General features: G+C 53.8%; 4 protein-coding genes across 4 annotated transcripts; all 4 read right to left on the reverse strand.

Annotated features, from left to right (window-relative positions):
* Nucleotides 1–266: 266 nt before the first annotated feature.
* Nucleotides 267–3,908, reverse strand: COL26b_006890 (uncharacterized protein; the record flags this gene model as incomplete). The annotated part of the gene is made up of 3 exons (XM_053179701.1): nucleotides 267–1,102; nucleotides 1,154–3,208; nucleotides 3,260–3,908. 3 exons carry the CDS (start codon nucleotides 3,906–3,908, stop codon nucleotides 267–269), a joined length of 3,540 nt encoding a protein of 1,179 aa, XP_053036347.1.
* A 583-nt stretch (nucleotides 3,909–4,491) lies between these two features.
* RHP51 (RecA recombinase Rhp51) lies at nucleotides 4,492–5,653 on the reverse strand (the record flags this gene model as incomplete). Its single annotated transcript, XM_053179702.1, has 3 exons — nucleotides 4,492–5,303; nucleotides 5,357–5,504; nucleotides 5,561–5,653. The coding sequence occupies 3 exons, from the start codon at nucleotides 5,651–5,653 to the stop codon at nucleotides 4,492–4,494; spliced, it is 1,053 nt and encodes a 350-aa protein (XP_053036348.1).
* Nucleotides 5,654–6,326: 673 nt separating this feature from the next.
* On the reverse strand, nucleotides 6,327–7,004 carry COL26b_006892 (uncharacterized protein; the record flags this gene model as incomplete). Its single annotated transcript, XM_053179703.1, has 1 exon — nucleotides 6,327–7,004. One exon carries the CDS (start codon nucleotides 7,002–7,004, stop codon nucleotides 6,327–6,329), a length of 678 nt encoding a protein of 225 aa, XP_053036349.1.
* Nucleotides 7,005–9,101: 2,097 nt separating this feature from the next.
* Nucleotides 9,102–11,002, reverse strand: COL26b_006893 (uncharacterized protein; the record flags this gene model as incomplete). Its single annotated transcript, XM_053179704.1, has 3 exons — nucleotides 9,102–9,710; nucleotides 9,764–10,278; nucleotides 10,336–11,002. The coding sequence occupies 3 exons, from the start codon at nucleotides 11,000–11,002 to the stop codon at nucleotides 9,102–9,104; spliced, it is 1,791 nt and encodes a 596-aa protein (XP_053036350.1).
* Nucleotides 11,003–13,815: the final 2,813 nt, after the last annotated feature.

The raw sequence follows: 13,815 nt of genomic DNA on the forward strand, positions 1-13,815 counted from the left end.
TGCAATGCTGCAAGTATGATAATAACCGGCGGTGGTCACGCACTTTTAGCATATGTCACGGCGTTTGGGGTAAAGAAGCTGGGTCTGACTGATACGAAAAATGAAATTATTTCTCTTCCATCGAAAATACCAAAGCCCAATCCATGCAATTCGTGAGGTATCTGCTGTATCCGAAGCCTTCTTATCCGGAAAGATTCTGGTTATTTGTACATGCTCTCTGCCGCCATCGCCGTGCCTTGTGCGTCTGCCTTTTGTCATTCATCCATTTACAAAATGTCCATAGCGTCGTCCGCCTCGAATCCGAACTGGTTGTTCTGGATGGCAGCGATTCTGTCCAGCTCGTCCTGGTACTGTTTGCGTAAGTCTGGCAGCGTGACGACCTTGCGCTTGCCTTGGAAGTTGGCGTCCCTCGAGTTGGGAGGCGGCAATTCCTCTGAGAAGATCCAAGCTTGCTTCGGGTCAACGCAGCTCAAGGCGTTGATGAGCAGCAGGTACTGCTTCGTTACGGGTGTGTCCAGGATGTCCTCCCCAATGAACTTGTCACCCTCGCCGGCGAACTGCAGCTTCTGAATGCGATCCAATAAGACCGTGGCCGCGCCACGATAGTCGTTGTGCTTGATCCTCCAGGAGTAGAGTATTTGGTGGTAAGGGATGCCGCTCAGTACATCCATCGTCGACTTGCATCTCTGGGACAAAATCTCATCGATGGAGTCTGACAGCCCAGGGAAGGGTAGCGACATTAGTTCCTTGTTGTGATAAGATTCGCACATCTTGTCCACCAGCTTGCGCAGGGACGAGTGCTGCATTGCCTTGTCCTTCATGGCAAGTAGGCTGGCGTGAGCAACATCGAAGCGCGAGAGCACTGTGGCTGCGTTGAACTGGCGACTAAGCATCTCGCTTCGCACTAATGCAGCTTCGGGGCTGGCGTGAGAGTACTGAATAGCCAGACCGGCAAACTCGATAACGTAAGAGTACGCCTTGGCCTTCTCAAACAGGGCCACGGTGTGACAATAATAACGGGCAGGGCCCTTGTTGAGCAGGTTCCATTCCGTGTCGTCCAGGAGACCACTGCTATGGCGGTCGACATCAACATCCTTCACACCTAACGTACATGTCAGCAAAGAACGAGGTAAGAAGAACGCCGCAAGCGTACTCATTCCAATGGCCGCCTTGCGGAAATGAATAGCGGCTGATGCAAAATCTTTGAGGGCAAGGGAGACTCGGCCCTGGATATAAATGGCGAAAGGCGTTTGGCTGCAGAAGGGGTTTAGCTCCAGGGCCAAATCGGCCCGTTCTCTCCTGATCAAGGAGCATTGAATGAGGGTAGGTGACACCTCAATGTCGCTGTTTGATGCGCACAAATCGTTGACAATATCTGTGATGCTCGAGGCCAAAAGCTCATTCTTGCCATCGACGAAGCCCAGGAGGTGTCCTACATTGCCCTCCAAAGCGGTGATGGTTTGGGTCTCCTCGCCAGATCGCTTGGTGGCGCTTGGCGAGCCAGAGAAGGAGCCGTTGCGTTCGTGCTTGTTTCCAATAGGAACTGTGATCTCGGTTTTGGAAAGCCACCTAAGCAGCTCTAACCTGCGGAGGGACTCGAGCAACTGGCGAAACACGTTGCCAATATCGAATCGCTTGGATAGCATGTCCTCCTCTTGCTCCCAGTCGAATTCCATGTGAACCAATAGTAAGATCTGACTGAAGACAACCTTCCACTGGAGCTCGATTGTTTCCTGAACAGCTTTGACAATCAGTTTTCTTCCAAAGTCAGTGAGAGGCTGCCGGGTCTTGCGGCTTCCTGACTCTACGCTGGCGGCGATCAAGGCAGCGAGGCTGTTGTACAGCTCCATCGTCACACCGCTGTAGTTTTGCCCCAGGCTTTCAATGACCTGCGCGCAATCCTCCTCGCTTACACTTCGCCACATGGCGGTGGTGTCGAACATGTACTGAATCCGCTCGTAATCCGTCCTCGGCGTCTCCTCAAAAATTTCAGGGCGCAGCGCCGCGTTGCAGACTTGCAGGATATTGTCAGAAATTGTGTCAACAAAGTTGATTCCCGTGGAAATTAGAGTCGCTGTCCGCTCTGATCCTTCGTCTGGGCGCGAAAGGTTATAGTATAATCGTTCGAGTGAGCTGCATTCTCTGATGGCAGACACAGCATCGGCACAAACTACCCAGGTCATATGTGTGTCTGAATCGAGAATCAGAGAGACCGCCTCGCCACGCTGCTTGTCTAGCTCGATCAGCAGTCTGTAGAATCTTCGCCACTGGATTTCGCTGCTCGCACGGAATTGCTCATAGTCCATGCCACCGGCTGAGTTGCGATCCAGAGATGCTGTAGAAGCGAGAACGGAACAGATAGACTCCGCCAAGCCCCTTTGTCCCCTCGATCCGCTGTCTTTTTGGGCTCCCAGCCCCTTTTCGTAGATTGAAAGGGCCGTCTCCAAGGTAGCTCTTGTGAAACGGCCAGGTGCCAAGATCAGCTCCAGCCATTTCTCAGTTGTATCTGTTGGGTCGGACGGGCCCGAGACCTGCGCTGCTGGATATGTCGTATCGATGTGCACGGAGTTCCACTCAGTCTCCCAAGAATCTCCAATATTGTCCATATCGAGCTCCAACTCCTGGACCCGGTAGGTCATGTTATTCTTCCACAACGTCCACAACTGAACACCACCATCCGACGGGCTGGAAAGAACGAAATCTGCGAGGGTCCAGACATCCGACAATGACGGTGAAGACGGGACCAAGTGTGTCTCAGGGAATGCATCCTCTACGTAGACGGTCTCGGTATCATGAGCCTTGATATTCCAGAACTTGAACTCTCCGGCACCGATAGGCGAATAGGTAGCACACATCCTCTTACCGGCACCATCGCCAACGAGCTGCAGCAGATTTGATTGAGATGGATCAATCTGCCACTTGCCCATCTCTTGAGGGTTGCGGTCAGCGTTCAGGATGTCTCCGGTGAAAAGGATTTGTCCGGTCCGCAAGTTCCAAATCCGCATGCGGTGGTCGAGGCAGACAGTAAACAGGAAGGCAGCATCATCCAAGCCCAGATCCGTGACCTGTATCGATGTGGCCGCGCTGGCGTCCATGGACATGTTGTGGTATCGAATAGAGTTGTTCTGCTTGAAAGGGAGGAAGTTGCGGATTCCCTGCGCCCAACCTTGGGAGTTATAGATCGTCTCTTTCCACGGGTTGCTGGCGGCTGTAGGATGTCAGGATGAGGAATATCAACAGCACAATGGGTGGCACATACAGTCTTGAGCCTTGTTCTTATCGAGCCTCACAAGGCCACCATCGTAGAGGGAAATGACAACCTGATCGGTGCTTGCTGCGACCATTCGGTGCGGATGCTTCAGGCCGAAGACCTTTGGCTGGTAAGCCTTGCAAGCATCGCCTGGACCAGTCTCAATCGCGGAGCGCTTCCTGAAAAAATCGGGTCGTAGAGTAAATGTGTAGAGAGAGTTAGACTCGTCGAGGACGAACATCGAGAGCGCATCGTGTTCGCGGGGGTCGGCGAAGGCGATGCAGGACGGTTGGATCGGTACCGAGAATCTGAAGTTGAGCGTAAGGGGCGCATCCGCCGCCTTTTCTTGGCGACAGGTATCGACCACACGAAGGCTCAATACCAAGCCGTCCTCGAGCAACCTCCAGAGGAAGCTGCGCGGTGCATCGTGCCATTTTCTGTGGTAGACCGACGAGGCAGCAGCGAGGTTCTTCAGTCGGAAAGCCACCTCATCTTCGCTCACATTCTTGCCGCTGTTCCCGTTGGTCAGTCTGCGGATTGCGCCTCTGCCGTTGGATGTCAGCGAGGGAACGCGGATATTGACGATAGACGACGTAGAAGCCGCTTCGAGGTTGAGACGAGTCTCTCGGTAGAGGTATTGCGTGTCTGCGGAATCCATCTTTCTTTGCGCGGACCTAATTCATCAAAACCTCTCACACCTTCGGGGGAAAGAAAGAGGCCGCTGGAGTCGCGAGTCGGGCTCGGCGCATCAAACAATCTGATGCTGCAGCAAAAGTTCGTCGCGATTCGAGATGTTGGAATTTCACTTTGCCAGGCTCCAAGCGCGTTGGTGGGGCTAGTCCCAAAACAGCAATCAGCTTGTTTACAGTGTCGTTGGACAGTGCGGTTTGTCAATGCACAGTGCAACGTTGAAGCTTGTCCGCCTTTTGGACATATCCATGAAAGTCTTTATGTCACGATAGGATACTTGCGCGTCGAGAATGACTTCGAACTTTGTTCTGTTTACGTATTTTGTGCCATAAATTTCGTCTACCTCGCAAATGGTACATCTCGATACTCTCCTGTCGAGTAATAGCAGAATCACCACAACTCCAGGAAAACAATATGCCGTCCAACGCCAACAAACATGCATGCCACCTCCTGCCAACTGGGGAGTTAACAAAACCTCACTCATGTGCGCGTAACCGAATCGTGGCCCAGATCCATACTAATACAACTGCCAACTGCTAAACAGACAGTACTCAGTCCTTCTCCAGGTCTTTGGGACTTGGGTCTCCAATGCCATCCTCATTGATCGCGAAGAGACAGTCACTCTCCGGCAGGCAAGGACTGTCATAAATCTTGGCGACACGAGTCTCACCACGGCCCTTCCTCAAGCTGATTCTTGTGGTACTGGCATGCGCGATAATGTTACCGCCAATGGGCTTCTTCGGGTCAGGGTTGAACATGGCGCTCGGTCCACCGTCAACCTGCGCAACGACCTGGTTGGTGATGACCACAGCGATTCCAAATTCATCGGCAAGACGCTGCAGGGTGCGCATAAATTTCGCAAGGTGAGTCTGTCTGGACGACAACTCGCCACGGCCCAAGAAATCGGTTCTGTACAGAGCAGTCGCGCTGTCGACAATGAGGAGCGAGAATCGCGTCTCGCACATCATTGCAGACGCCTGCTGGAGAAGTTGCAGCTGGTGATCCGAGTTGTAGGCGCGCGCGTACGCCACATTGTCCAGAACCTCTTCTCCAGAGAGGCCGAACCTGTTGGCGACGGCCAGCAGACGGACGGGTCGGAACGTGCCTTCAGTGTCGATGTATAAGCATTTGCCTTCACCACCCCCCATGTCGAATGGAAGCTGGCAAGTTACTGCCAGGGTATGGCAGATCTGACTCTTTCCTGTACGGAACTCTCCGAACAGCTCTGTCACCGACCCGGTCTCGATACCACCGGCGAGAAGTGTATCCAGCTGCTTGGAACCCGTAGTGATAGAGATGAGCTCACTTCGGCGTTGGTGCATTTCTGTGGCAGTAGTGAAACCCATTGGTACAAGCTTAGAGGCTACAGATATGTCAGAATTAGTACTTCGCACATTTCCCTATGAGAATTCCAACCTTCAGCAAGGATCTTGGTGGCTTTTTGCTCCGAGATACCCTTGATCTGCTCCAAGACTCGACGCGGGGTGTACGCGACGGACTCCACGGTGTTGTAGCCGCCATCGACAACAAGCTGAATGTCGCGCTTGGTCAACCCGGCGATTCCCTAATTACCAAGAGTCAATATCTTTGAGTCGGCAATGCCTCACAGTAAGGATATACCTCAAGAGCGGTCAGTGGCGTGGGTGCGCCAGGGCCAGTCATTTGGCTCTCGTCGCCCATATTGCTTTCATCATATCCGTCGGCTTCGGCCATTGTGACTTGGGAAGATCTGGACTGCGCTTGAATCGATTGACGTGTGTGTAGACCACGATGTCGGAGGTGAGATAAGGGTCCTTCGCGGCGCTGAGCTTGTGTTGTGTGGGCGACGCGGGTTTTAAGACGCGTCGAGGAAGTGGCAAGGAAAGTGCCACACCAACTCACGTGCGCTTTCCGGCTTCAATCAAGAATCGGCCCCACTTGTTGCCTGGCTTTAGCGTCTCCACCACGCTAATATCGTTGGCCACTCACGGAAGTTTAGAACTGGAGCAAAGTCAATCATTCATCTGCTTACACAAGTTCAGGCAGCATCGCCTGCCTGCTTGTGGTGTTGTTTGTCATTAGAACTGGTCTGTTACACTCCGCCGTCTAGACCTTCTCGTCCCCTTCCAACGGTCACGTCTCCTGCAATCTCTCGATTTGAACCTTTCAGGTTTCGTAAAAAAAATAATAACTTTGATTTCAGTTGCTATCTACAAGCGAGTAAAGAGCGCGTCCATCAGTTTGGTGCTATGAAGAAGGACCGAAACACCAAGCCATGCTGTAGGATCATTAATGCAATCTCGTTTTCGAAACCCCGGAATTTCTAGCCGTCATGATTGTTACCATTGTATAAGAATCGTAAAATGTTCGTAAGGAAGAGTGTTTTTGGTCGAGTCGAAGGGCTTGCTTAAGCAATCTGGATGCGGCGGGTCTCATGCTTGGGAGCCTTGGGCACACGGATCGTGAGGATTCCGTCCGTGAACTTGGCAGAGACGTTGTCGGTCGAGACCTGGCCAGGGAAGTTGAAGACCCTGCTGAACTCGCCGATGCTGCGCTCCGAGACCCAGTACTTGGCGTTGTCGACTGGGCCTTCTTGCTTCTGCTGCTGCTTGCCGCTCTTGTCCACCTCGGCGACAGTAGTGGCCGGTGTGGGCTGGGCGGTGGAGTTGGTTTCGTTGTCATCGTCCTCAACAGTGGCCTGGTGCGCGGAGCGGGGGCGTTCCTGGCCGTCGGTGATGGCACCGCTCATCTCATTGCTCTGCTGGAGGAGACCAGCGGGGGGAGTACCCGCGGTGTAGGAGCGCTCGACGCGGCCCCGAATATGGAGGGTGTGGGGGTCGGTGAACTCGATGGAGACGTCCTCCTTCTTCAAACCGGGGAGCTCGCCGTGAAGCTCATAGGCATCCTCGACCTCGCGGACATCGAACTTGGGCTGGAAGGTCGGGACGTGGTTGCGGTGGGTGCCGCGGGTGGTGCCGTTCTGACCGCCCTGGCGGGAATAGTTGTCGAAGTCCTCCAGAAGACGGAAGAGAGGAGTGAAGGAGGCGTCAGAGTTGTAGAAGTTGCGGGGGAAGAAAGCGGCCATTTTGATCGTGTTGGGTAGGTTGTGATGTGAAAGAGCTGCACTTGGAATTTTGTTTGGGTTTTGAGTTATAAGCGAATTGAGTCGCAGGGTGCTTGGATGTTGTTGAGAGTGTGTTTGTGTGTTTGTGTGTTTGTGTGTTTGCTTGCGTGTTGTTCTTCTTCTTGTTGTTGTTGTTATTCTGATGGAGACAGAAGGCTACTAGATGGGGATCAAGTCGGTCGATTTATACACTTGAGGCAGGCACTACCAAGCCTTCGACACAGTTCCGGAATCATCGCTGAAAGGTAGCATGTCATCATCGCCAGGTCATTCTGGAAACAGCTCGGGTGCTACGGAAGAGACGCGAACGTGTATGGAAACCTGCTGGTAGGATTCTATGGGGTAAGCATATGGCGATGGCTTCACGAGACGCTTCGAGGTGCTTCTACGTATGGAAGCATGTGGAAGCTTCCAGCACCTTCCACAACTGTGGTTCTCGCATCAAGGCTCACCTGGCAAGAAAATGCCACTAAAAGTAACACAATTGGCAAATTCCGCATCATTTCATCATTACGCTTGGCCGTTCAGCACTCGGTTCTGCTCTGTAGTTCATCAAGAGCGCATTCGTAGTGACTGATGCTGTATGTACCCGACCTAAGCAGATAGATCCCGGGAGAATGCTTCCTGCCTTTCGTTGCCCACCCAGGATTTAGAGTTTCGGCGTTAGGCCGGGGCCCCGCTTAACTGCCGCTGTGCGACCTGTCCATGAAGAAGTATCTGACCAATCATATATCCAGTTTCTGGATCAGACGGGCTCTCTTGGACGGACCCCTGTACTGCTGAGGCCTGGACTGGGCGATTTCCATCTCTCACCCTCTCCACGTCTTCCTCTGCCCATCCGAGAGAGATGTCCTCCGGAGATGAGGGGTCTAGACCTTCCATCTCCTTCCAGTCGTCTCGTGACGCCGCTCAGCTGGTTTCAATTCGATCGTGGGCGTTTACTTAGTGCGACCATTGGGACGGAACGTCCGGCGCAGACAGTGCAGGCTGATGACTGAGGCTTGAGTTGAGGAAAACGGGACCCCAAATACCCAACACCTACTCCAGCAACGAAAGGTATGAGTGGCCCGTTTCCAATGAGTGTGTCACATACACACATACACATCTGCTCTGACGAAAACCGAGAGTCAATGTCAATGTTTGGCATAAGCCCGCCTTGGCCCTGAAATCATTCGAAACTCTTCCTCCGTCACGATGTAACGGTGCACCGGCGCTGCGATTCGCGAACCTCGCTGCACACACAAGCGGCCACGGAAGCCAGACCAGATTGACCCTAGCAGCATGTCCAGGTCGAACGCGGCGTCCGACGGCTCTCCAAACCTCCCCGCAGCAGCGCTTGCTACAGGGCCCGCATCTTGAGCGGCAAGCCGACCTGGACAATTGACGGTCAACATCGCGACATTTCTGGTACGTGCCCTCCATGCCAGCGGCGGCCTCTCCAATTAAACTTTGTCCTTGCATCTCGACTCTTTGACCCTGGGTTCATCCCTTCCCGACGTCTAGGGTCAAGCCACAATGTGGATGTCGCCACTCCTGAGTGCCACAGTCGATCGACGACATGTCTTGGGACTGCGCAGCGCACAACCTCATCATCTCAATTTTAATTCTTTCTGGTAGCGCAGCAAGTCATTCATATCACCAGGGAAAACCAGTTGGGAAAAGGCTGATAATGAAGCGTAGGGACGGGCACCAGCCTGCTGACCTGGCCTAGAAGCCGGCTCACCCCGCACCTTCATGTCTCTGTAGTTGTCCGTCTCAGCAAAATCCTCCTCTCTTTTCGTGACTCGGGCCATGCCTAGTGTACATTGTACTTGCTCGTAGAATTAGACAGTCGGATTAGGTACATTGAAGACCAATATCGTATAGCCAAAAGTCCCATCTCTGCGCTCGTCATGGCCCGCATATGCGCTCGTCGTTGAAGCATGCTCAAAACCATCATCGTCAACCATAAATGTCCGATCCAAGGTAAATCTTTCTTTCAGGAAATTCTGCGTGAGAACCACATCTACCGCCCGACGAATTCGTTCAAGCACGAAGAGATGGCTCAATCGGCTCAAATCACTGCTGGAACTGCGGCCTCATGGGCGGATATCCTGCAATCATCGCCATCCCAGGTCGCATGGCAGCTGGTACTGCCCCGGGGTTCGGAGGGCTCTGCACACGATTGAACAGACCAATTAGTCTTCGTCCAACGGATGGCTCCAACTCCGTACCGTCCCGCGCAATCTTTACTTCTCGGTTCGAGTTCCACGGGTTCCGGAGCCCACGTGTCCGATAAAAGGGCAATCGCGCGGTCGACAACCATTCCAGCTTGAACGGCTTGCCCCATGCCTTATTGGTCGTGCCATCTCCTTCCTGATTCCAACTCTTTCTGCTGCTCACGTCGCTTTGCTCCTCCTCTTCGTCGCCGCTCTCACCATCTTCGCGCTCTGCTTCCCAAAAGATTGTTCCCCTGGCCGAGTCGTCGATGATCCTGCCCTTCGGCGCATAATCGGTGGCTTCGGTTGGGATGGCCTTCGGTAGGTCGGTATCGTTCGCAGACTGTGCCTTCGGAGCGAACTCGATCGCGGCCGCCGGGTCTTCATTGATAGACGATGTCATCCTCGCGTAACCGAAATACTCTCCTGACTTGTTTGCAGAGAACACAAGGTATACATTGTCCACAGACTGCTAGATTGTCAGTCAAGAGCACCCTTCCGCGTTCCCGACTTTCTGCTCACCTGGAAAGCCCCGTTCAGAGTCTCCTCATTGTGGGATTGGGTGGCCCAGATACCAGTCCTCACGCTTAGCTCTAGGTCCTCGACAGTCAGACTCTTCAGAACGAAGAACTTGTCCTTTTGAGGTGCTGCATCGACTGATGTAGCCGGTTTGGTCTCGGCCGCCTCAGGAGCTGCCGCTTCAGTCGAGGCTTCTACCACTGTCGGCTTCACAGGAACATCGTGCGGAGTCTGGGATCCCGATGACGCCGATGGACCTGTCGGTGCCGTTACCCCAGTCGCGCCTTCTACCGTGCTCTTCCTGAGTCTACTGACCAACCGGACAGACTGGAATTTCGAATCGTGGAGTTTCTGCTGCGCCGTAACGCATGTTGTTTCGTCCTTAAAGTTAGCGAAAGCGCAGTTGCTCTTTGAGATTAAAAACAAGGATTCGAGTCCATTCGCTTCCTTGCAGACGTGGTGTACCAGGCTCATGAGGTCTGTCTGGGGCGGCAGATTTCCGATCCAAATCGCATGGCCTATGTTTTGTCAATGACTTTCTACCTTGCTTGGCGGAGGACAGTGTGAACTCTTACCGCTTTGTCGCGGCTTTCTCGGTGGCCCTCGAACGATGCCAGATCTTCCCTCTCCATCCTCTATGCAAATGTGAGCACCAAGACGCAATTGCGAGTCTTTCGGAGTTGACTGACCGCCGAGTTTGTGGTTTGGAGAGACGTTGACATTAGATTGATCAACGCCATTGATGGGCGGCACAATTCTCGGATCGGCGTGTGCAGTGTTCGTTGTCGAAAGGTACTGCGCCGCGACCATGTGGTTAGGCATGGCCTGCCCCTGGTTCGGGTAGGGACCCGACGGATAGTAGTATCCTTGGGGTATGTGGCTGTTCTGCGGATGGTTCATGACCATCTGGTTCGGGTAGAAGCCCATGTTTGGTCGAGCCTGCTGCTGCGTCGGGGACAGTTGACTCGCATAGTAATGCTGCATTTGATGGTGCTGAGGCATGTAGTAGTGCGGGTTGCCCATCGGCATTGCTGCTTGGCCGGGATACTGGGGAGCCATTTGAGGCATTTGGGGCATCATGGACGGTGAGGACGCCGCAGGGCTGAATCGTTGCTGCTGTTGGTGTTGCTGCTGGCCAGCAGGCAAATATTGCCCGTGTCTCATGGAAGCTTGAGGAAGCGCGTTCGCCATGCCGTTCATGTTGAAAGCCCCGGGGCGGCCAGGAGCGGGTTGCTGTGCCATGTCGAGATGGGATGAAAAGGCATGCTGCGGGGGTCCGTACTGTTGATGCTGGTGATACTGCGGCAGAGTTGCACCTTGAGCTTCCATTCTTGACTGTTCATCAAGAAGATATGGCGAGGCACCTACAGCGTTCAGGCCTTGGTGAGATTCCACGACTGGATACTCGGTGGCAGTGGGTGGGGGTTGAACATCTCCCATTTGTAAGGTGGTTGGTGCAACCTGGGACTCGAGTGTACGCCGCCCACAAACTGTCTCGCCCAAGTTAGCAAGCTCGCCGAAACCCACGAACGGTGCCAAACGGCGCCAGAAGCTGGTCCGTTATGTAGTTTATACCTTCCGCGAAGCACTAGTTCAAGCCTCTGGCTGCTAAGTTGACAACTCTGACTAAGGCGATCCCGGCAGGAGAATTACAAAGATATGATGGATGTGTGCTTCGAAGCGCCACAGAAGAGATTGAGCTATTTACGGAAGATGAGTGACTGCCCACGTCGTGGCCAATGTGGCTAGTTTGCACAGCCTTTAGGAGAAAGGGGGGGTTTTCTCCGTCAGAAAAAGTCACGCTTCCGAGCGCCCCAGGGTATATGTGGCAGTAAACCCTGCTCGGGATGAAGAGTTGTGAAAATGTGGCTCAATGGAAATTCCTGGAAGGTGATCAGCTCGTGCGGGCGGCCAATGCCGATGCAGAGAAGAGCCCCAAGCAGGGGGCACGGCGTAGCCTTGGGTGCTGGGGTAACGGGGGAGCTGCCGACGAAAGGACGGGACGAGGAAACGAGACGCGAGGGGCTAGATTAGGGAACTCCAGGCATGCATATCGTGTGGAGAGGTGCAGCTGTCTGGGTGGTGCAATCGCCACTAAACGAGGGCTGTCTCTTACCTGAACTTCGTGGAGCTGAGGCAAGCGTAGCTTTGCCGGCAGAGTTCGTAGATAACGTGTCCGATGCTGGAAGAGTGCACGCGAGGCGAGGGATCAAGCCGAGCAATGTCAACTTGAGGAGACTGCCGGACTCGGGCTCAACGAGTCAAGAGTATGCGCAGAGAGCAGTCTGAGAGAGAGCGAAGAAAGACGCAAAGAGCTAAGGTAGGCGTAAGGTGAAGAGCGTGCCGATCGAATGACATTCAGAATAGCTCAGGGGAATGTCTGGCGAAGTGTTTCCTGGCGTGACCGTTAGAGACCTACTGCCATTGTCGAGTGACGGAGACAACACAAAGACTGGCTTGACCTCAGACGTCCAATGATATTTATGGAGGGAAAAGGGCAAGAGCCATCATGAGACCCGGACAGTTGCAGACAACCGAAGAAGATAGCGCAGGGAAGATGACGAGTTACCGGTTGGAAGGTGGCCAATACCCAAGTTCGAGGATCTGGCTAGCGCAGACAATGGAGATGCCGGGAAGTCCAGTTTACCAACTGATTAGCAATATCGGGGTCTGGACGGGCAACTTTGGCAACAAGGCTCTTCGATGGGCCAAGAGAAAGGGTTTTTTTTTTCCCTTGGTGCGGACCTCAAATGAGTAGTCGTTATGTAGATGGTACCGGACAGTCCTAGGATTCAAGACCGGGGGCTATCGAGGACGAGCCGGGAGAAACGGGAGGCGTATTTGGAGGAGCGAAGCGGACTGGTAGTACCGCGCTGGGGTAAAGGCGGCGACGTCTTCTGCGACAGCGTACTGTAGTAGCTTGTATGCGTCCACGTCGCCCCCGGATGGTAACCGCCAGGAAGAGGTCGAGATGGCAGTGCCGTTCCACACCGAGCTGTTGAAGGAGAAGGGAGCGAGAGGGACAGTGGACTGGCAAGGCGAGATGAGAGCAATCGGGCCAGGCAGTGGGTTAAGTGGCGTTCGGTGAGGGGTGGGTTTAAGATCAACGAGGTGTAAGTGCCGAAACAGACGCAAACGCGAAAGCCGCTCGAGGAGAGCTCTGAGACGATTTTGGCGGATGGAAGCTGCAGCCATGCCAGTTCAACCTAGGTGGAACGGGGTCCAAGAAGGAGCAGCGAGGGGGTGATGATAGAAGAGGCGGATTGAGAGCTGCGGGTAAGGGGACATCCTTGAGGGTGGGAACGAACTGATGTGCATGGCTAGGTGCCCGTTCTGGAGCGAGGAGCAGCAAATTGGATGAAGAAAGATGGGATTTTTTTTCTTCGGTTCTTGGCTGCCGCTCTCAGATGTGCAAGGGACACAGATATGGTCGGGTGGCCCTCCCACTTGACCGGGCCACGAACTAAAGTAGGCAAGGCTCTTTGCGACTTGTCCAGAGAGTGATCGGTAAGGTTTCTTTTGATACAACTTCAGACATTATACAGCCAGCAGTGTTGACGGGAACGGAGACGGAATGCCGTACTGCTTGAGTACGAGAAGAGGGAGACCAGAAGACTCGGTCGGTGTCCGGTGGGCAGCAAAACAGAAGAAACAGGACGGAGACGGAGAAAGAGAGTGAGTCGCGAGACCAGGTCGAATCGAGCAGAACGGAACAGGTGGACGCCCTCGATGGAGAGCGACCCAGTCTTGTGGTTTGCCACTCGACCCGCAGGGCCATTTTCAATGTCGGGATCCAATTTGCTTGGGTGCGTGTAGTGCAAGCCGACCGAGTACCTAAAGAGACAAGCCAGTTGCTGTCGAGTACTGATTCCTACCCCCAATTCGATGGAGGCCAACGCGACAGAAACAGAAAAAAGAAGACGCATAGACATGGAGTTTGCTTGCTTGGCTGTTGGGGATTGCTCTCTTCTCCGGCAGCCTCCCAGCCACATCGAATCCAGCCGGATTCGCCTCCCGGTACGTACATTCGAGGTAAGGTACTGCTCGAGGTACAT

This window comes from Colletotrichum chrysophilum, assembly GCF_026319265.1.
Source record: "Colletotrichum chrysophilum strain AFK26 chromosome Unknown scaffold_53, whole genome shotgun sequence".
NCBI classification, from domain to species: Eukaryota; Fungi; Ascomycota; class Sordariomycetes; order Glomerellales; family Glomerellaceae; genus Colletotrichum; species Colletotrichum chrysophilum.